Source organism: Lemur catta, chromosome 1 (genome assembly GCF_020740605.2).
Source record: "Lemur catta isolate mLemCat1 chromosome 1, mLemCat1.pri, whole genome shotgun sequence".
NCBI classification, from domain to species: Eukaryota; Metazoa; Chordata; class Mammalia; order Primates; family Lemuridae; genus Lemur; species Lemur catta.
Genome location: NC_059128.1, coordinates 129429178 through 129449995, shown reverse-complemented (window position 1 = coordinate 129449995; position 20818 = coordinate 129429178). Strand labels below are relative to the sequence as shown.

The window sequence follows — 20818 nt, the reverse complement described above, 5'->3', positions numbered from 1 at the left end:
TAAACCCTTTTACAAAATGTGCTTCTTTGTGGATCGCACAAATCTTCTATTTGCTTTGAGAAAATGGACCTACAAACGGGCTTTATCGGTGGGCCCATTTTGAAGGTGGCCCTGCAGACGTGAGAGGGAGCCACAGCGCAGGGCTTTTGTGCCCACCCTCAAAGAGGGTCACACCCTGGAAATAAAGAAATGGCCACAGTTGCCCAGCCTCGCTAATCGGTTCCCAGTATTCAGCGTTGACAGCATTGTCCAGGGGCTGCATTCGGCCTTGGGGCCTCCGTCTGGGCTGCTGAAGGGCATATAGAACTTTCCGCAAGCTGTGTGAATAGCGGCCTCCCAGCCAGCTGCACACACCCCTTGGCTCCCCTGGTCCCGCTCCCAGGGGCCTTCTTTCCCTTGGTGACGGAATCCAGCATGCAAACAAGGTCAAGGGGCTTTGTGAGCAGAAGACTGACATTTGCAAAGGGAGCGAACCCTTCAGCTGGGAGCCAGCAGGGGAAGGGCTGAGAGGCCTGTGATCAGGAGGTGATGTCACCCTGGAGTCCCACAAAGGAAAGTGTGGCCTTTTCTTTGTGGAGACAGATGACATCAGCCTCTCACATGGGGGCTAGATCCATTTTTATCTTCCTTTTTAGCCATTAGTGAGATTTCTCAAGCCTGGAGAGGTTTCAGAAATTGGTTTTGGGGAGAATATTTTAAAAACCGTATCAAGATCCTCTATGACCGCTTGGTTTGAACATGAGCGGGTACCTCCTTGACTACCTGTGGGCATGAGGCACGGTACCAAAGGGCTTTTTAAAAACATAATTTTATTTCTAGAGCACTGGCAGAAAACTTCCATGAGGTCAGCAATGTTTCTCTTAAACCTTCGCTCCAGTTCTCTTTCTCTCAAATGGTCTTTCGTTAGTCTTTGTTTGCCACGAGTCTTACAGGGGAACTTTTTCTAAAGTGTAATTTTTATTTCTTTCGTGTCTTACAGTATGTGTGGTTGGGTTTCTGGGAGGTTTGCCCCTTGAAGACAAAGGTATTATCTTTTGTAATGCTGTTACCCATTGGTCGTATGCTGGGTCATAGTCCTTAGGGTGTGAGGGTGGATAAACCAGCCTCTATGAGAAGCCGTGCTGGGCTACGTGCTGAGAACAGAGGGTCAGAACTATGAGTCACTTTATGGTGATTGCACACGACCTCTGCAGGCAGGAATTTATTGAGAACAAGTTTTCATTGTCATTCGTTCATCCCACCAACAGCACGTGTTTATTCACCACCAGGCCCTGGGTTTGGTGTTTGAAATATAGAGAGTATTAGTCTGCTAGGGCTGCCGTAACAAAATGCCACAACAGAGATTGACTGTCTTGCAATTCTGGAGGCTGGACATCCAAGACCAAGGTGTCGGCAGGGCTGGTTTCTCCTGAGGCCTCTCTCCTTGACTTGCAGACGACAGTCTTCTCGCTGTGTCATCACTGAGCCTTTTCTCTGCATGTGCACATCTTGTTATTTCTGTGCAGATTTCCTCCTTATAAGGACACTGGCCAGACTGGATTAGGGTCCACTCTAACAGCCCCATGTTAACCTAATCACCTCTTTAAAGGCCCTGTCTCCAAATATAGACACTTTCTGAAGTCTAGGGGTCAGGACTTCAACATATGAATTTTGGCAGGGATACAGCTCACCCGCAACAGAGAAGAAGGAAATCACATCCTTGACCTCGGGGAGTTAGTCATCTGGCAGGGCACACAAACAAATGAGTATAGAAATACATACATAATCCATGATGCTGTGGGAACGCAGATAAAGGTATCGAGGTCAGTCTGGGGGAGTTCCAAGGGCCCTCCAGGCAGCTTTGATATTTGAGCTGAGTTTTAAGGAATGGGCAAGAATTGATCAGACAAATATCTGGGAGAGGAAGGCATTTCTGGGCAGAAGCAGGGAGGTGTGAGAGTACAAAAGTTTTGCAAAGGGCAAGTCTTTCAGCTAGAGCACACATTCTCTGTTGGGGCAACATCACCTCCAGGGAGGTGAAAATCGGTGCTGGGGGGTGGGTATAAAAAATCTTACTTTTTAATGTAGAAACCACATAATATATAACAGAAATACAGTATACCTGTGGTATTAAATTTTCATGGGGGAGAATTTGGAAAAAAAATATCTGAAAAGGCTCCTTGGGGGACTGATAAGGAGCAAAAGGTTGAGAAACACTGAGCAAAAGGATAGAAGTTGAGCCAGGCCAGGTTGTCAGAGACCAATTGATAAGAGAACTTGCAAGATTTGCAAGAACTTAGATTCCATCCTGCCATTGGGGAAAGACCACTGATGGATTTTTAAGTGGGAAATTTAGTGACGTGAACAGATGTGCATTTTGGAATAATAACTCGGGGAAGATGATGGAGGGATGCCCAGGAAGGGGAAAGGGCTGAGAGACTGCGTGACTAGTTAGGGGCTATTGTAATAGAGCAGGGAGGAAGGAAATGAGTGGAGGGTGAGGCGGTGTATTAATGAGACATTTAGATGGTGGAGTAGATGTGTGAATCTGAGAGACAAAAGGAGGGTCACCGCTGGCTCCCACATTACTAGCTTAGATGAGTTGGTGCGTGTTGGTACTATTATCCATAGATAGGGATCTCGGAAGAAGACCATGTTGGGATGGGATTTGAACATGCTGAATTTTGGGTGTCTGTGATATGCTCAAGGGATGTGTCCTTTAGGCAATTGCCTGGGTGGGGATGAACATTAGGTGAGGGCTTGGGGCAGAGAAAGAGACTTTGGAATGAATCACACTTTAGTGAATTTGGAATTGTGAATATGATGAAATATATTAATACATCCAAAACTGTGCAAGATGTTTTAAGGCATGCAAAAGAAATACCACATTAGTCTTTGTCTTCAAGGTGTGCATAATCCAGTTAGGAAACAGTTGTAGGAAATTAACAGAACTGCTAAATTGTGAGGTTCCTATTGCAAGGTGAGTAAAGGGGCTGTAAGTCGTTGGAGAAGTCTCCATGGACTCAGAGATTTTAGAACTCTCAAAGAATGATCAGGACAAGAATTGATAGCTGGTGTCTGGGTCAGCATGAGCATAGAAAGAGGTAGCAAGGAGCATGGTATAATGAAGACAGTGGAATACAAGGCTACTTAAACCTCCTGGGGCTAGAATCTATAGAACTCTGAAAGATAGCCAGACAAGATTAAACTTAGTGTAGTAAGGAATAGAGAACCACTGTTGTTTTTAGAGCTGGGAGTGAGAAATGTCAGGGGAGGAGATGACAGTTGGAGAAGTCATAGATCACTGTGATAGAGGTGACCCCAAGGGACTGTTCTGGGTCATGGCTCCTGGGAGCTGGGGATTCAGGCCCTCAGAGTCAAGATGGCTAAAGATTGAGGGAGAGTAATGTTCTAATGCATCCTCAAGAAAGATACACAGGGACTATGTGGCCACTCCTGTGGTAAATACTGGCACACAAGATATTAGACCAATTGCCACCTTCCCTCTTCCTGATAATTTCTTCAAAACTTGTAATTTTGAAATGCAAAATCATCATTACATCAGGTTTTCATGTTTGAAAATGATTTTAGTATACTTTTTTTATTATTGAGTGCTCATTGTCTTATTGTCTGCTCCTGAGCCTTGCTTCCAAGTGGTAAAAAAATTCACAACAATCTGGAGGTAGGATGTTTGCCATGAAAGTGATTTACGAATTGTAGTCAGCAGATATTCCAGGCCAGGCTCACAACACTGGGCTGTGAATCACACCGTCTGGTCCTAATCTCAGACAGAGACCTTTCTCTCTGTTGGTGACTGAATTGCTTTCAGAGTGTGGCTTCCTGCTAGGCTGTGATAGATAAATTGTCACAGAGCCAGAAATGGTAAAACACCCACCCATCTGCCTTCAAAGTAACCTCCTTTCTGATGAAGAAGAATGCATTCCTTATTCAGTCAGTCTGGAAATGACCTCTCGGTAAAGACACTAAAAACATGGAATCCCATGGTTGTTTTATTATTACAGTGTGATATGAGATAAAGAAATCCTATTTGGTTAGGCTAGAAATTTAGGTAAAAAAGAAGCTTTTAAAAACCACTAGTTCTGTTTAAGTTAAAAATTGTTGCCTTAAATGCTGGCTAGACTTTCTCTCAAATTTATGCATGCTATATCCCCCCCTGCTTATTATGGTATTTCAGCCTATTTGATATTTTGGACTTTTGTCTTTGTGAGACCCTTAAAATATTTTTAACCATGGAGACTGGAAATGTATTTCATCTTAGTGTGGAACCAAAGCACAGATTTCTGCGTTGTGACACTGAATCTGATTTTTATTTATGACAAATTCTCACTTATTTTTTTTTTGCAAAGACATTGTTAATGAACAATGCTAATTTTTAAAAAAAGTCTTTTTATAAATAACTCTTTCTAAAATTGGAACAATAATTTAGTAAGAAAATTCTTGCAGCTCTTTTTGCCTTGGCTTTGGAGCTTTTCTAGCAAGGTCCCAACCTATGGTTGTGCAGACCTTTCAGAATGAGATGAAAAGCTAAATCCTGACATTTTCCGCCTCCTTGACGACAACAGTAAATACACATCCACACAGTTGACCTTCATTTAGTGTTGGCTCTGAGTCCTGTAACTAGCAGGGACCCTTTAGGCGTCTTGTTTCTCAATTCCCATGTCACTACTGTTTGAAAAAGTTTGAATTCTATTTCCGCTGCCACTCTTTGCAACAGTTATAAAAAGAAATAAATAACCCTCCAACAACCATGACCTTCCCAAATCATATATTGCACAATTTGTAACAGTCCTTGAGATTTGGGCCAAAGGAAGGGCTTTCTCGAATCTTCTGTTTGTGTTCTAGTTCCCTAGCAACAACATCCCTGACAGAAACTGCACATACTTTCCAGGGGATTCCACACTTTTTCATACATGAAAAAAGAAACCGTGGACTTTTTTTTTTCAGTTTCAAAAATTGTAGCAGCCAAAAATGACTAAACCAACTCAGAACAAACGCGATGTTCAGTGTAGAACATTAATTTTTGTCCCCAGAGGTTTCTCTTTTTGAGCGTTTACTTAAATGTTGTCATATTTGTCTCAAACACTACCTGTCCCGGGACTTGTTTTATGCGAATGCCACTGTGTCCTCAGAGGAACTAATGCCAGCCAGCAGCAGTATTGTCTCACAGACACAAAAGGAGTGTCTGGTGTAGGATAGTAACTGCATTTTATAAGAGTTCGTAGCATTTGATATTCTGTATACAAGTAATGACATTAATATACTTTGTCCCTGATTTTTTTTTCTCCTTCTAGTTAGATTACTCACAGGCTAAACAATACAGATTTTACCACCTAAATGTAATTTTAAATTTATCTTAAGACATTAATTATGATAAAAATTAAACTATATTGTGATATAAAGAGTTAATGAAAATATGATTAAATGCTTAGTGCATTGATTTAACTGACATCTCATTTATTATTGTTGTTGTGATGTTGTCATTTTAGAAATTGACTCTTACTCTGTGCTGGGTGCTTGAAAAACACTATCTTATGTCTCCTCCCAACAATTCTTCTAAATAAGCATCATCATCCCCATATTATGGATGAGAAAACTGAGGAAAGAGTCTTAGAGAAGTTAAGTAATTTGCCAAACTCACAAGTCCAGTAAATCAGGACACAAAACCAAGTGTGTGGTGCCAAACTCCAAAGCCTGTGCTTTAAGTACCTCCCCTGCGACAAAAAGCAAATAATTTTCCCCCACAACTTTTCATTGCAAGAAAGATTAAATGCTTATGCAACTCAAAGATCAGAACTTATGGTAAGTAATTTTATAACTAAATAGTAATAAATATTTTTAAAGAGATTTGTACAGACTTTCCCAAGTAAATAATGTTCTGGTTCCAAAGGCCTCCCCCACTAAATCACAGAATTCATTCTTTCTTCGGGTTCAAGTAGCAATAATATGTGGGAGTTGGGGGAGGAGCACCTTGCTTGGCAAAAGGCAAGTTCAAAATAGCTGATGTTATTTGTTGATCCTTTAACACAATGTCTCTTTTATTACACATTTATAAAGTGCTCTTCTTGTGGAGTTGCTACATGTGGTTGATGGAATCGACTGATCTGGGAGAAACCACAGAGATCATCTAGCCTGTTATCAAGTGAAGGGGAGTTGCTCCCAAAACAGGTTGAGTGGACTGCAGATAGACCTTGGAGATGGAGCGGGGCACGTGAGGGTTTGGTTAATTGGATTGTTTTGCTTCCCTTCCCCTAAGCTAAGGACCTAGGCTGGCGGCCTGCAGCCCTGGATGTTAAAAATCACAGAAAACGGTCTTGAGGTCCAGGTTTGGACGGAGTGGAGGGTCAGAGCACACATTTGTCCATTGGCCAGGGTGGAGTAAGCTCCCTGTGGAGGGAAGGTTAGAGGCTGGGGAAGGTGAGGGAAGGAACTAGGGTGAGGCGAGCCACACAGAGCCCTGGAATTTTGCTGAGCTTTTCCCGGCAAGAGCCCTGTGGGCCAAAATAATGAAATTGAAAGAACAGGTTTAGAATCAATACTTCTAAATAGAAGCATACGTGTTAAACTTGGAAATCGCATAATGAGAACACTTTTCCTCTATTTTACCATGTTTGGGGGGATTTCATAAAGTAGCTCTTAGTAGACTTAGGCATGACTACTTATTTTGGGGGAAATTAGTACAGTTGCCTTGGTCTCCTTTTTTCCTTTGGTAGAATTTTTATACTACATTTTGTTTAGAAGTCTTCAATAATTTCAAAAATATCTAAGTAGAGAGAGGGAAATTGGTTGATTGATTAATTTATCCTGAAAAACTGTAAGCAAGGAATTTTTACTGGGAAACCATTTTTTAATTTGGTTGGAATGAATAGATTAGAAGGAAATAGTTAATCAAAATGAAATATGGCAAGATTGGCTATAATTTCTCTGGGTTAAAATGGAAAGTTTTATCCTTTCATATACAGGAAATTAAGCTTATATTATGTGAAAACTTCTAAAATATGGCAACATTGGGTTTATTTCTCTTTAAAGGTGTACTAAGGTGAAGCACTTCAAACTTTGCATGTAGGGCATCTCAGATAGTCAGACGGCTATGATAATCTTAGTTGTGAATATTTATATGACATCTTCCATGTAATTTAAAGGGCATTTTATAGCTGTGGACAGCATTGATTTTAAGCTCCTTGTATCTATTTTGCAAATCACTAACTTCATGTTATGGTTTATTCTTTCACTTTTTTTTTGTCTCTACCGTTGAAACATGATAACTTTACTCCATATCCATTGTTATATAGAAATCAATCAAATAAAATGGATTATCACAAAATCTGGGCAGGGATGAAGTCCCTATGGAAGATGAAATGTTCTAAAACCCTTAGTGACTCCTCAAAGGTGAAAATCATTAGTTATAGTTTAACATTTTAGTTCTTGGGTTTACTTATTTCTTTTTAATGTGATACCTGGGTGTATGTTTGTTGCTAGCTTTTTCAAAGGTAGACTTTTTCTGTTTTCTTGAAAACCTTTATCCATGACCAGCCATCATCTAAACCTCAAGATGGTGAAAGGGAAGTGATCATTACAAGATAGAATAAAATCCACCCACACTCCTTAAATATTATACACATAGTGGCTCCTATTTTGTGCCTGCCTCAGAGTTTGGCCATCTCATTTATCAGGAAAAGAATGGGGAAATTAGCTTACTAGGGCTACGAGAACTAAGTACCACGAACTGGGTGGCTTAAGATAACTGAAATGTATTCTCTTTATTCTGGAGGCTAGAAGTCCAAAGTCAAGATGTTGGCAGGGTCTCCCTCCTAAGCCTCTAGTGAAGAATTCTTTCCTGCCTCTTATAGCCTCTGTTGGTTGCTGGAAGTCCTTGGCTTTCCTTGACTTGCGGAAGCATAACTCCAGTCCCTGCCTCCATCCTCACGCACCCTTCTTCCTTCCATGTGTCTGGGTCCAAATTGCCCTCTTCTTATAAGGACACCGGTATATTGGATTCAGGTCCTACCCTGATGCAGTTTGAACTCATTTTAACTTGATTACATCTGCAGAGACCCTATTTCCCAATAATGCCGCATTCACACATTCCTGGTGGACACAAATTTCGGGGGGACACTATTTAATCCAATATAAGGAGTTTGACAGTGTTGGACAATTTTCTCTTCTTCTGGAATCACTGTGTTCTGTCCTCTTCTTTCTTATTGCTGTCTTATTTCACATTCCTTAGCCTTTCCATTACTTGATTTTCTTCTCTGATTTCATCTCATGATCACTCCAGTTTGTGTCTCTGTTCTCACAGAATACATGCTAACTCACAAAATCCCCCTGAAAATTAATCTGGAAATCCTTAAATTCAGGCCCTTATGAATTCTTGGAGCTCTACCCTTGGCCTTGTCTTCAGAGAGGACTAGTGGTCCTAGCAGGACAGATACCTATCCATTGGCCACACACCTGTAGAGACTGTTGGGAATTAACTGGCAACACCAAACCAGGACTTGCTGACTTTCCGTCATTCTTACTACATGCCAGTCACCTTTGGACAGCTTTGGCCATTTCAAGGAGCCCACATTCTGCTTTGCTTCCCTACTCTCCCTGACCTGAAAGTTTCTGTTCAAAATCCCTGTAATGACATTGTACGTTCCATAGATGTATCAGAAGTGAGGCCCGTATACTCCAGGAAAGAGTTCACCTTGCCTTGGTCAGACCTTCCCCAAATTCTGAGCTCCTAGTTACCAGTTCAGATCGTACCTGCTCCACCAACCGAGTCCTTGCTGGAAGCTTCTCTCCTGTGACTTCACCCCTGCCACAGGCTGCCTTTTTATACAATGGGGGCAAATTAGCCTAACTATTGAGGTATATGCCAAGGTATTACAGAATAGAGTTTTAGTAAAAAACTATTAAAGTATAAATTGATCATTTTAATGAAGTATGTGAACATCATCATTTGTTGTGTTTAAAGTTTATTCTCTTCTACAATACCTTGGCTTTTTGGCTTCTTTTTAATACCAACCTCTGACTTCTCAGGGATTTCCCTAGGAAATCAGAGGATAGGGGTGTGAGGGTGTCCTCGTTGGGTGAGTTCTCTCAGTTCTCCCTTTCCTGCCAGCCTCTGTGGGTTTTAGCCATGTCAGTTCCAAGCTGCCTCCCCTCCTGAGGCTGTCGGCTTATGGAATATAGTTTCAGGAAAACACCAGGTGTGAAGAGGTGACTTCACTTGAGCAATCATAGGGCAATGCAGAAGGTTCTTTTTAAACTGTGCATCTGATTCTGTTTGGCTGTTTCATTGCTGGTTTGCTTTTGTGAAAGCTCTTTTATTAAAAACACATACACACAACTGAAAGATAGAGCATGCATAGGAGATTATTATTAAATTTCTTTGTACTGGAATTTTATAACTCATAGCTTATTTTGAGCAAAGACAAAAATAGGATTATTGATGTTCTTTTATGAAGAAATTTTAAATTATCTATACAACCAAGCAGGTTTAGCAACAACTTTTAACTCTTCCTTGTTATGAGTTGGGTAGATCAGCATGCTTCCTGCTGATAAGGTAAGCACTTCCTTTCAACTGATGACTGGGAGTTTGGAGGAAAATCAAATCAAATAGATTACCAGTCACAAGTACTAAAAGTTTTATAAAGATTAATTATTAAAAACTGAAAAACATGATTCTCTTCAGGGCATTATTTTATTCTGGTTGAGCTGATGTCTAATGGTATTAAATACATTAGATTCTGTCAGATTTGCCTCAAAGACAATGAAAAGATTTTTGCTTTGTTTACTTTTTCCAGGTTGCTATGGTGATTTCTTTTTTTCAGTGGAGAGACAGACAGTAATGCGGGCAGTGTCAACAGTGCTGTTCCCGTGCCTTTGGGACAAAGTGCTCATAGTGGGGAGAACACAGAACCGGAGATGGGGTTGGGAGAGGAGGAGGTTGGTGTCAGGATAGCTAGGTTTTTCCCCCAGATCTGCCACTCACTATATGACATGGGCAAGTCCCACAGCTTTCTTGAGCCTCACTTTGTTCATCTCTAGAATGGGCCTGATGTTATCATTCTTGCCTATCTCCTGTCATCATTATGAATTTCAGATAAGATAATGTGCATATTAAAAGCACTTCGAATACTGTGAACTACATAGAAGTATGGACTGTCTTTTAAAAACTTTCTCGTAGCTTAAGGAACAACCAGTTTCTTACCTCTTCTCTAGCTATTCATGATGGCTTTTTAGCCAGTGATTCTTCTTCTAGCTTCAAGTCTTTCTGTAATCTCATCTCATGTCTGTATAAATTCTTGTTGAGATATAATCACAGCATGTATGCAGTGATTATGATATGCAAGACATTTAGTTAAAAACCTTGCTTTAATTGTTTCATTTAATCTTTGATTAAATGAAAACAATCTTTCATTAACATTTACTATGAGGTAAGTGTTAATACTGTTATAGATGAAGAAACTGATCGATTAGGGAGGTTAAATTATTTATCTAAGAAGTATCACAGCCAGTATTGGAACCCATTTGTCTGAAGCCACATCCGTGCTTTATCTGGCATGCTACAATGTTTCCAGATGTTTTGCCATGCACCATGCCAATTAAGCAGTTCTGAAATCATGTCTCCTCCACGAAAACCTTCTCATACCAATTAGGTTCAAAAGAGCCTCTGTCTCTGTTTCTCCTAAATATGTAGCTCTCAAAATTCTTTATTCATCATGCCATCATTCTCTTCTTGGTTGGTATTTTCATCATTTTGTCTTCTTCTTCATGTAGACCCCTGAAGTGGTTTTCTAAATCATCGCCATCTCTTTTAGATTACAGATGCCAAGTTATAAAATCTTCTCTATTTTTTTTTTTTACATTTATTGTTAATTGAACCAGACAGGTAACATGATGATGAAGAGGATATTGGTAGTCTAAACATCACCTCCTCTGTTATTTCTTGACACCTATTGGTTGATGTAACTTCTGTCACCTCCAGCCTTGTCTGTCCTCTGTCTCTCTTTCCCATCCCTTCCTGTGACCCTTTGGTCACTCACCCAAAGTCACAAATATGACTGACAATGACATGACGATTTATTTATTTGCATTTGTAACTTACCATTAATTAACATGTAAAGGATAAAATAGAATTCACTGACTTTTCAAATCAAAACTTATTGAAATATCTCTTTGTAAAATGAAGGAAAAGCAAAAAGAATTTAATGACTTGCAGGAGGGCATGTGGGTAGTAGTACTTTTTATGTCTATAAATTTTTTTTTCAAGAGACATTAAATATATCTGGCTTCTCTTATACATATGGGCATATGCTATGGGCATGTACTCAATAAATACTTACTGAGTGAATGAATGAATAAATAAATGAATGAAATCAGAAAGTTATTTTATCTCTTTCAAATTTTAGAAATACAAAAGTAGAGTTAAATGTCTACCATAATTATCAGAAGTAACTTTATTTTCTATTACTTTATTACTTTAATGATCAAGCCTTGATCATTAAATGCTACTAAATTAATATATTCTATTTTCCATTTGCTGTGAACTTTTAAATCAAATTTGTTACCTTTTGATATGTTAAACCTCAGAAGCAGTGAAAGCATGGAGGAAAAAAGAGAACTTCCAAGAGTTTTCAAGCCTAATAGTTTTTCTCTGTTTCTTACCACTACACACTATTTTTCCACTGACAGATTATCACTTATAATAACACTGAAATTTCTCTTTAAAAGACATATGCATAAAACATGACATACATAAAAATAAAAATTTGCTCTGTTTATTTAAATGGACCTTATTTATTGTTTGCTTTAAGTCTAGGAAAAAAGGGCATTGTGGGTCTGCATAGCTATACTGTAATTTTTTTAAAGCATTAATTACTGAATGCCAAGAATCTGATATTTCCATTCCAGTTTACAGTAACTAGCTTAGGGATATTAGTGTCCTGTTGTTTGCAAAGGAATTCACGAGGAAACCCAAAACAATTGGAAAAGACAACGGAAAAATGTTATGTAGAGTTTTAGATGAATCAACTATGATTAAGAAAATTGAATCAGATTGGCTGATGAACTAACGCTAAATAAAAATGCAGAGATGAGATATCCAAGCTTTCATTTCCTTGCTCTCTTTTGTATCATGTGGCCACAAAGTTATTTTCCTCAAGAGGTTTTTTGATCAGATTATGTATTTGATACAACTGATATTAAGAACCCTGTGAGCTGAAAATGCAGTTGAAACAAAATTGGGGTAACAGAATGGCTTTGCTTACCGATCATGTATTTTAGTAAAAGGTACTACATCTTAGCACAGTTTACAGGAAGCATCATTTTATGGAATGTCCTGTAAACAACGCCTCTCTGGAGTTGGGCAGCAGCACTGGAGACAAGCACAATCTGTGTTGATTTGGTTTCAGGAATATTTGCTGTGCATTGTTATAGTAGGACAAATATTTTCTAATCATTTATGGCACTTGCATTTTTTTAACATTCACCATAGTCTGTAAACAATGTCAGCATGTGTAATTTTAAACAGCTTCTTCATAGGCTTGAGAAATAAAAGTGGGAAGTTTATACGACATAGGAAAGATATTACACTGTGCAACAAATTTAAAGTCTGAAAACAGAAGTTTTCAAGTGGAAGGAGGAAACTGACAACTCACGAAGGCAGTGCTTTGATCTAGCATCAGATTTCTTTACTTAATCAAGATTCTTAGAATTTTCTCAGCACTTTCCAGTTAAGTGAGGATTCTGTCTGTAGAATTTTTTTTTTAACTTTTGACTTTTAAAAGCTTTTTTCTAACTCACTGTACAGTAGGAATCTGAGTAGCGTGGGGAGTAGACAAGATCTCAGACTTAGTATCTTACTTTTGAAGTTATGATAGTTTAATTTCATTCATATGAAAATACACATTTATTCATAATGGAGTGAGAGGAAGCCCTGTTATTTTTAAACACAAAGAGCTTCAATGCAGAATAAGAGAAGGTCCTTGGAATAATTCACCAACTATTAAACAATATTCAAAAAAAGTAGAAAAGGAGGTCCAGGAATATTAACAGAGCAAAAAGTGTTTTTTAAAAAACACCAAAAATTGCTATTGGAAAACAAGATTATCTATCTTGTCTTTTCTAATTTTGTCTTTAGTAAACCTTTCTCAAATTTTACTTCTTCTGTAAAGTTTTTTCTCTCTCTCCATACTGAAATCTCTACCTGAATTCCTACAAATGATGTGAGGGCCTGTAGAGTATGGTAATTAAGTGCTGGGCACAAGCAGATTGCCTCGGTGGGTGTCCTAGCTGAACAGCCTGCAAGCCAGGCAACCTCGGGCAATCCACTTGACCTCTGTTTGCGTTGATCTACTCATTTAAGAAATGCAGATAATAATAGTACCTACTCATGTGGTCATGGTGAGTATTAAAAGAGGAAAGTGCATATGAGTGTTCAATGAATGGTGGCATGTTTTTGTATGTACAGCATTGCAGCATTTGATTATTTGTTGGTGGTCTTCCTGAATTGCATCCTAAAGCATGATATACAAACATTCGTAAACATATCCTGCTGCCTTTTTCCTTAGTTGGGTTTTTATATATCTGTTGCATTTTTTTATATAAATTCCTTGGGTCAAGACATATAGCATTTACTTTTTTATTTCCCACAGTCTTGTGTACAAAGCCAAGGATTTTTAGCACTTAGAATTCTAGGTCTTACATCTGAAAGGGACTTAGAAATGATGTATTAGCTATAAGAACACTGAAGACCTAGAGACAGGCAGTTCATTATCTAACGCTGCTCAGCAGTCCATTGCACTTCCTACTATGTTATGTCAATCTTACCTAAATGTAATGAAGAAATCTAAAATTTGAATAACATTTTGAAAAAAAGTACCTAAGATTTGATGTGGTGAGAATAAGGACTGAGTGTTATATTATGGTACCAAATGATATAATCAATATTTTTTTTTAAAAAAGGAATAAAATTAATGTTGGTAGCCATGATTTTTTTCTCATCATTTTATAGCTGCATAAACATAACTTTATTATAACTTAATGATTTTCTCCTGAATTACACATTGTGTATTTGCAATTACCTGTTGATGGGTAGAATTTGTTGAACTGACTGAGCCCTGCTGTTTCACCAGGTTGTGGAGGGGAGCTGTCCGGAGCCACGGGCGTCTTCAGCAGCCCCGGGTATCCCAGCAGGTATCCCCCCAACAAGGAGTGTATCTGGTACCTTAAGACCACCCCCGGGAGCAGCATTCAGCTCACCATCCATGACTTCGATGTGGAGTATCATGCAAGATGCAACTTTGATGTCCTGGAGGTAGGAAGTGAGATTGTTTTCCAGCACATTCGAAAATTTGGGGTAGAACTGGAAATCATTCTATCAGGATCCCTACTTCTTTTCAGTGGTCAGCCATGTTCTATTCTTAGACATTGTAATGAGTTTCAGGCCTCTGTGAATAATGTTGGTAGACATATGGGATTAATATTTTAATTTGGGTTTCCCTAAAGCAGTGCCTGAAGCTCTTGGCTGTAGTTTGGTTAGGAGGGGAGGCCAGGAAGCAGCAGCAAGGGGACAAAGTGAGTGAAGGCGTGGAAGGGGGAGAGGGAGGGACAGCCAGGGGAGAGGGCCCCTGAGGGCCACTCGGGCTCAGTCCCCCTGGGACCCTCTGAGGGTCATCCCTCTGAAGGACCAGAAGCTGAGGCATTGGTCCCCAGCTCTGGTCCCCAGTGATGAGGATTGCTCTTGGGATTGTTAACACCCCACACTTCCAGTCTGAGAAAGCTCCCTGAGAAAAAGCATTTGCATGGCAGAGTGCAGAGAGTAGGTGCTGGCAGCAGGCACAGGAAATGCCCACCGGAGCAGCAGGTGCAATGTGGGGGGTGCAGGGGCTGACACTGTGGTATGTTTGGTGCAGGTGGCTTTTAAAAATAATGGTCACTTAGAGAGTGGAAGCCATTTGAAGATGAAAACTTCTCCAACACTACTGCAAAGGGTGTATCTCAGATCATTAGGATAGTCTCTGAGAATTGTGGGCCCAAAGCTTATGATCAGCTTTTTATTGGCATGAATCTAGTCATTAGGAGATATATATGTCCTGAACTTTGACCTGTCTGCAAACCTTAATGGCTTCCAAGTACACACAAAAATCCTGTCACCCCAATTATAGGGACTGCTATAGCACATCATGACAAAGATTCTATATCTAGTAGAACTTAAATTCCATGAGGCTGGGGTTTGTTGTGTTTTACTGCTACTCTCTAGTGCCACAGAGTACCTGGCAAGTAGTAAACACTCAATAGATGTTTGTGGAATGAATGAAAGCATCTAAATTTCTGATGACACAGTGTGATAATGCACTTTTGGGGTGTTTTAAAGAGAAATTTTTATATCCATATTCTCATTTAAATGATTATCCTGTGAAGTAAGAGGAGAACTTGGTGTCCATTTTACAGTTGTCAAAACCAAAGCTAAAAAGATTAATGCGTTATTTCACAACCACAGGGATGGTGAGCAGAAGAGCTAACAACTGAACCCGATCACTGTTCAATACCCACTTCTGGATTACCAGTGTGCAACCGCAGATGTGTGCCGTGTGCAAGGGATTGAAATGAGTAGCATGTACTTCACAGGAAACTTTAGCCCTTAAAACCTCCGTTTAATTATAAAACAAGCTCTTACCTTGAAAAGAAATAGGGTTCTAAAATCACCCCCTCAGTGAAAGTCACTAGGAATTACATTTAGTAGCTCAAGTTTTTCCAAAGTTTTTCCATTACTGCTAAAGTAAATGAAATCATTGCAGAGCGAATGAAAGCACCTAAATCTCTGATGACACCCCATATTAATGCACATTTGGGGTGTGAGTCCTTGGGTCAAACCCATCCCCTTGTGTTCCTGGAAACGATGGCTGCCAAGTCATGACTCCATCTCCGAGGAGGAACAGGTTATTAGGAGGAGAGAACAAGGTGCTTCCTGAAATCCACACTCACAACATGAAGCAGGCCTGGTGTTCCCATGTGGAACGTCCGAATGGTCTCCCTTGCCAGCAAGGAGATTGCTTGGTTGCACAAAACCCCTTCACACGTATAAAGGGCTGGCAGTGGATCCTCCGCAGCTATGTGCAATGTTCCAAACCCTTCATTTTCATATTCCAAAGTTCATGTGATTTTCTTGCCCACTTGGCAAAATGTAAATGGGCTCATTGTGCTTTGGGTTTTGTCACACCCATTATGTGAGGAAGCAGAGACAGGCGCTGTTCCCTGCAAGCAGGCCTGGGGCCCGAGGGACGCCGTCAGGGACGCAAGCGGGGGTCCTGTCTCTGAGAGAAATGGCTGCGAGGAGAGACAGGAGTCTGCCTGGGACTTATTTTCAGTATGACAAGCTGAGATGGCAGTGGCCCCCCACGTTCCATCAAAAGCAAGGTTGGGGGGCACTATTTTGAGGCCCTTACATATTTTGGTAAAGTTTTTTTCTTAAAGCTGAAATGAGCAACCCTCTGACTTTTTGTTCGGAAACCTTGTTTCACTTGCCTGCTCATGCTCAACTCAGATGGAAAGTGCCCTAATAAATCTGGGCTAATGAGGATGGAACGATTTTCTCCATCCCTCAGTCTCTAGCTGCTGACACCATGAGAGTGGTAGGTTTCAGCATTCGTTACCCCTGGTGGGTGTGTGGTCTAGAAGCATTGCCCACTTCCTCAGCCTGCACCTTGTTCTTTCCTGTTCTGCTGAGTGCAGACAAGGAGGACGTTACTGTCCCCAGGAGCTGGGCTTCCCTGGCTTTCACTAAATTTAACCAGGAACCATTTTTTTCCCCCTCAAACATCAGTGTCCAGAATGTGGCCAGTTGCAGAAAGCAACAGCCGTTTGGTTACTCATAACCCGGGAATGCTGACTTGATCGTAACAATAAATGGAGCTAACAGAGCAGAAAGTAATGTTCAAAACAGATTAAAACCATAGGCTCTGAAATGTTCCCCATCCCGAGCGTTTGCTAAAAACACATTTTTTAATCTCTGGTCATCAGACCAATTCTTTTTTTCCCCCCCAAAGTTTAGTCATATGCTGTAGTCAAATGAACCACACCCTGAAATTCTTTCCATCTTTTTCCTCTTTTGAAGAGTCATGTGTTAACTGTCGGTTTTATTTGTGGAAGCCGAAAGTACCATTCCATTGTTTTGGTCGTGGAAACACTGGCTGATTTTGCCTCAATCTCTGAGAAATCTCTGTAAAAAGAGCCTGAACTGGCATCAAGTGAAAAAGGAAATCCACTCCTTGGTGCAATTAACCAGGACAATTGCTTGGTGTGGGCCGTTAGCTTGGTCGGATCCCTCTGCAGTGCTGTTTGTGAGCTCAACCCTTAGAAAGGAAGCAAATAATGTCAAAAGTGGCAGTGTTTATTCTTGTGGAGGCTTCTAAGCCCAGCCAACTCGTACCCATTATGTTTGTGATCTGAAGGGGATGTAGGAGCAGAGAAAACAAAGAATATTTTGCCGACGCACGAGATTTCTTTGTTAGCCCCTAACACGTGTGCTCAGTGTTCTCTCCAAATATGTGCTGTTTGCTGGGCTTGCAGGGCCAGGGGCACACACTGTCAGTGTCATGCTCTGGGGACCGTGCCCTGGGCGAGGGGGTAGGGAATCACGAAAATGGGAAAGAACATTCTAAACAAGCGGCAAGCTTGTTTGTTGCATTTGCATATGTGTACGTGTGGAGGGCCACACAGGGCTCTTCCTAAAGTCTTGCTTTTGGTGGGACAAAGGGGCCCGGCAAACATCAGCTCCTCCTAATAAAAATAAGCCCGAAGCAGTCAGCCTGCTTCATTCCTTTGCAATTACTGTCCTTGGGCTCAGCCCTCTGCGGAACAGCAGTTTCATTCATTTTGGCCTTTCCCGCATGGCTGGGGGGAATTAATCAGACAAAGGCATCATTATAGATTCAAATCACATACTCCTCTCCCAGAGTAAGCTTCTTGTTCTCACTCTTTCTCCCCAGAGAACACTTGAGTGATTTTCCTATCAGTCAGCAATGGGCCCGCGGGTGGGCAAGGGCCCAGGGGGCCTGAGGAACGTGGTGGTGGGGGGATGTGGCCCAGTGGTGGGAGAGGCGGAGGGGGGCACCGCGCCCGGCTCTCAGAGCTGCTTTCCCTCCCAGCTCTGGCCTGTGCACCTAGATGGGGGGTAGGAGGGCGGGTGCGTGCTTGTGAAGGGCTCAGATACCAATATCCCTGAAAACTGTCACCAAAAATGGTCTGTCTTCTACAAATTCAACTTTGACAAGACCTGAAGGTGGCTGGTCAGTATCTTCTGTCTGATTCTTATCTTCTTCTCTGCTCCCCTCCCTGCCCCCCAACACGTGTGCACACAGGAGATAAGCAGGGCCTGGGGAGACTGGGAAATGTGGGTGAGTCCCCCTGGAGGCCTGGCCTGGCCTGGGCTACACGTGCCTGCAGGATGCCGTGTGTGAGACCGAGGGACCCCTGTCCAGAGGAATGTGCCACTGGGGTGTCAGGCAGATTTGGGGAAGCGTAGGAGGTCTGAATTCAAATGTGGTAGATCTAGAGGGAGCCATGCAGAGACTGGGGCAGAGTCTGGGGCAATTCCTGAGCAGGGCTGGATGCTCTTGGTCGGGCTCCTGCCAGGGCACAGGGACGATCTGTAGCACCCATCTTAAGCACGCTCCAGAACACACTTCTAGAGGTTGCATTTCCACTCCCTCTGAAAAAGCAAAACCGTTATATTTAATGCCTAATTTTATAAAATATTTAGCTTGCAGGGTAGGTGGAAATTCCTAAAAATATAACTGGGAAATCAATAGCCTTCAGTAAACTGAACTTTCATAAACAGAATGGCTTTGTGCGGACTATTCTGTGTGTCTGTAAGAGTTAGGCAACCAGATACTGTAGCATCCGCAGCGTCTCTGCCAGAGAAAGCAGGAAATGTCATGAAGACATGAAAAAGAGGAAAAGGGGAGATAGGGAGGACTCCGGCTGATGAAACAGGCAGGCATATCATTGGGCATTGAACTTGTGTGTTCTTAAGGCAGAGGGAGTGCCTTTGAAAACTCAGCTCAAGTTTATAGTTCATCCCCACCCAGGGAGGCTGAGATTTCAATCTCTCATCATAATAGAATCCAAGAGCTGGTGTTGAAAAGGAGCCAGGGGGGAGGGTCATGATTGCTTAAATGTAACTCTTAATTTCAGTCTTTTTTCCTACCCGCTGTCTTAGATCTATGCAGGCCCTGATTTCCACTCTCCCAGAATAGCCCAGTTGTGTGTGCAGCGCTCATCATCGGAGAACCCCATGCAGGTCTCCAGCACTGGCAACGAGCTCGCAATCCGATTTAAGACCGACAGCTCTGTAAATGGGAGAGGCTTCAACGCCTCATGGCAAGAGGTCCCTGGAGGTGAGTGGACAAAGGAGGCATCTTAAAGCACCTGCGCTGGTGAGCCCTTGTTAGCTTTCGTGAGCTGTTTGGAGAAAGGTGTGAAGGCTGTACCCTGACTGATGACTTACTGACTTCCCAAATGGCTAAGACTGCTTTCACGTGTACTTTTCCCTCAAAAATGTGAGAGAGTTTAACTTCCTAAGTTTTATCCCATATGTGAAAACAAGGACGCAAATGTGCGAGTCCATGATGACAGAGAATTAGGGGCACTGGCTAGGCTCACTCTCCAAGGGACTCGTGCCTCTTCATCACCGCAGACTGAGGCATCAGCGAATGGTAAATTACTTCACACCACAGCACAGACCTTTGGATTCTTGGCAAATGCCAAACTGCAAGCGTTCAATCTGTGAATCCTAAGGAATTACTCTGTGGCATATAGTGACCTTCTTCCCAAGACCTTAAATTCCCTGTTGCACATTTTTTAAGTAACAAACTATGGCACAAAACATTTTAATGGATGTTAACTTACACAACTTCTGATAGTAGCCACGTTTATGGAATCCGTAATATGTGCCGGGTGCTTTCCTAACTATGCCACAAGGATTATTTCATTTAATCCTTACAACCACACTCGGAGGAAAGTCCATTTCTTATCCTCATCCTACTAATAAGGAAACTGAAGATTAGAGAAGTTTGTGACTTGCCCAAGTCCCATAGCTAGAAAATGTGAAAGCACAGATGTGACTGAGGTCACTAAGACTCTCCTTAACCTCTGTGACAATGTAGATACTATATAAGAGATTTCTCTTAAAGTTAATTATGTAGGAATTTAAATACACACGCACACATACATATTTAGCCTTTAGATTATCTCTGATTCTCAATTATTAGAAAATAGTGCTGAATTTTCCATTATTGATTTATATTATCATAAATCCAAAAAGTAATGGGTGCTAGAGATAGATATTACCCTAACAGGTATTTGATATCACAGAAATGAAAAAAAACCCAACTGCACTACATCCAGAATATTAAAATTTTTAAAGGTAGATGTTAAACTATTTGTAAAAGCATACACTACTACATTATCAGAATTCTTGGGAGGAGACATGTTATTCTTACAGTATGCTATATTTATAGAGGAAAATGGAAAAACATTTCATGCCTTTGTGGAAACATGATTTTATTTACACTAATTTTCACTATTTTTTAAAATAACTTTGGCATCAGTGTTTGAAGTATTTTCTTAGCATTTTCCATAAAATGCTTATTATTTCTGTTAGGATAAATGAATTAATGTGGATATTCAGTTCTTCAAAGATTTTAGGATAGACTAAGGAAAATTAATTGGCAAGCAAAGTAGTATATTGACCCATACTGCCAGGTAATAGTAATATAGTTTAATGCATCCATGATTCCTCTCATTGCTGAATTGGGTTTTCTACTTACAG

General features: G+C 40.9%; 1 protein-coding gene across 1 annotated transcript in view; it reads left to right on the top strand.

Moving 5' to 3' along the window:
• The window catches only part of CUBN (cubilin), a 227505-nt gene that overhangs the window by 85929 nt on the left and 120758 nt on the right, over positions 1 to 20818 (top strand). The window contains exons 29-30 of the mRNA XM_045534123.1: positions 14121 to 14302; positions 19208 to 19385. Coding sequence (XP_045390079.1) covers positions 14121 to 14302; positions 19208 to 19385 — 360 coding nt within the window. The remainder of the gene's footprint in view (positions 1 to 14120; positions 14303 to 19207; positions 19386 to 20818) is intronic.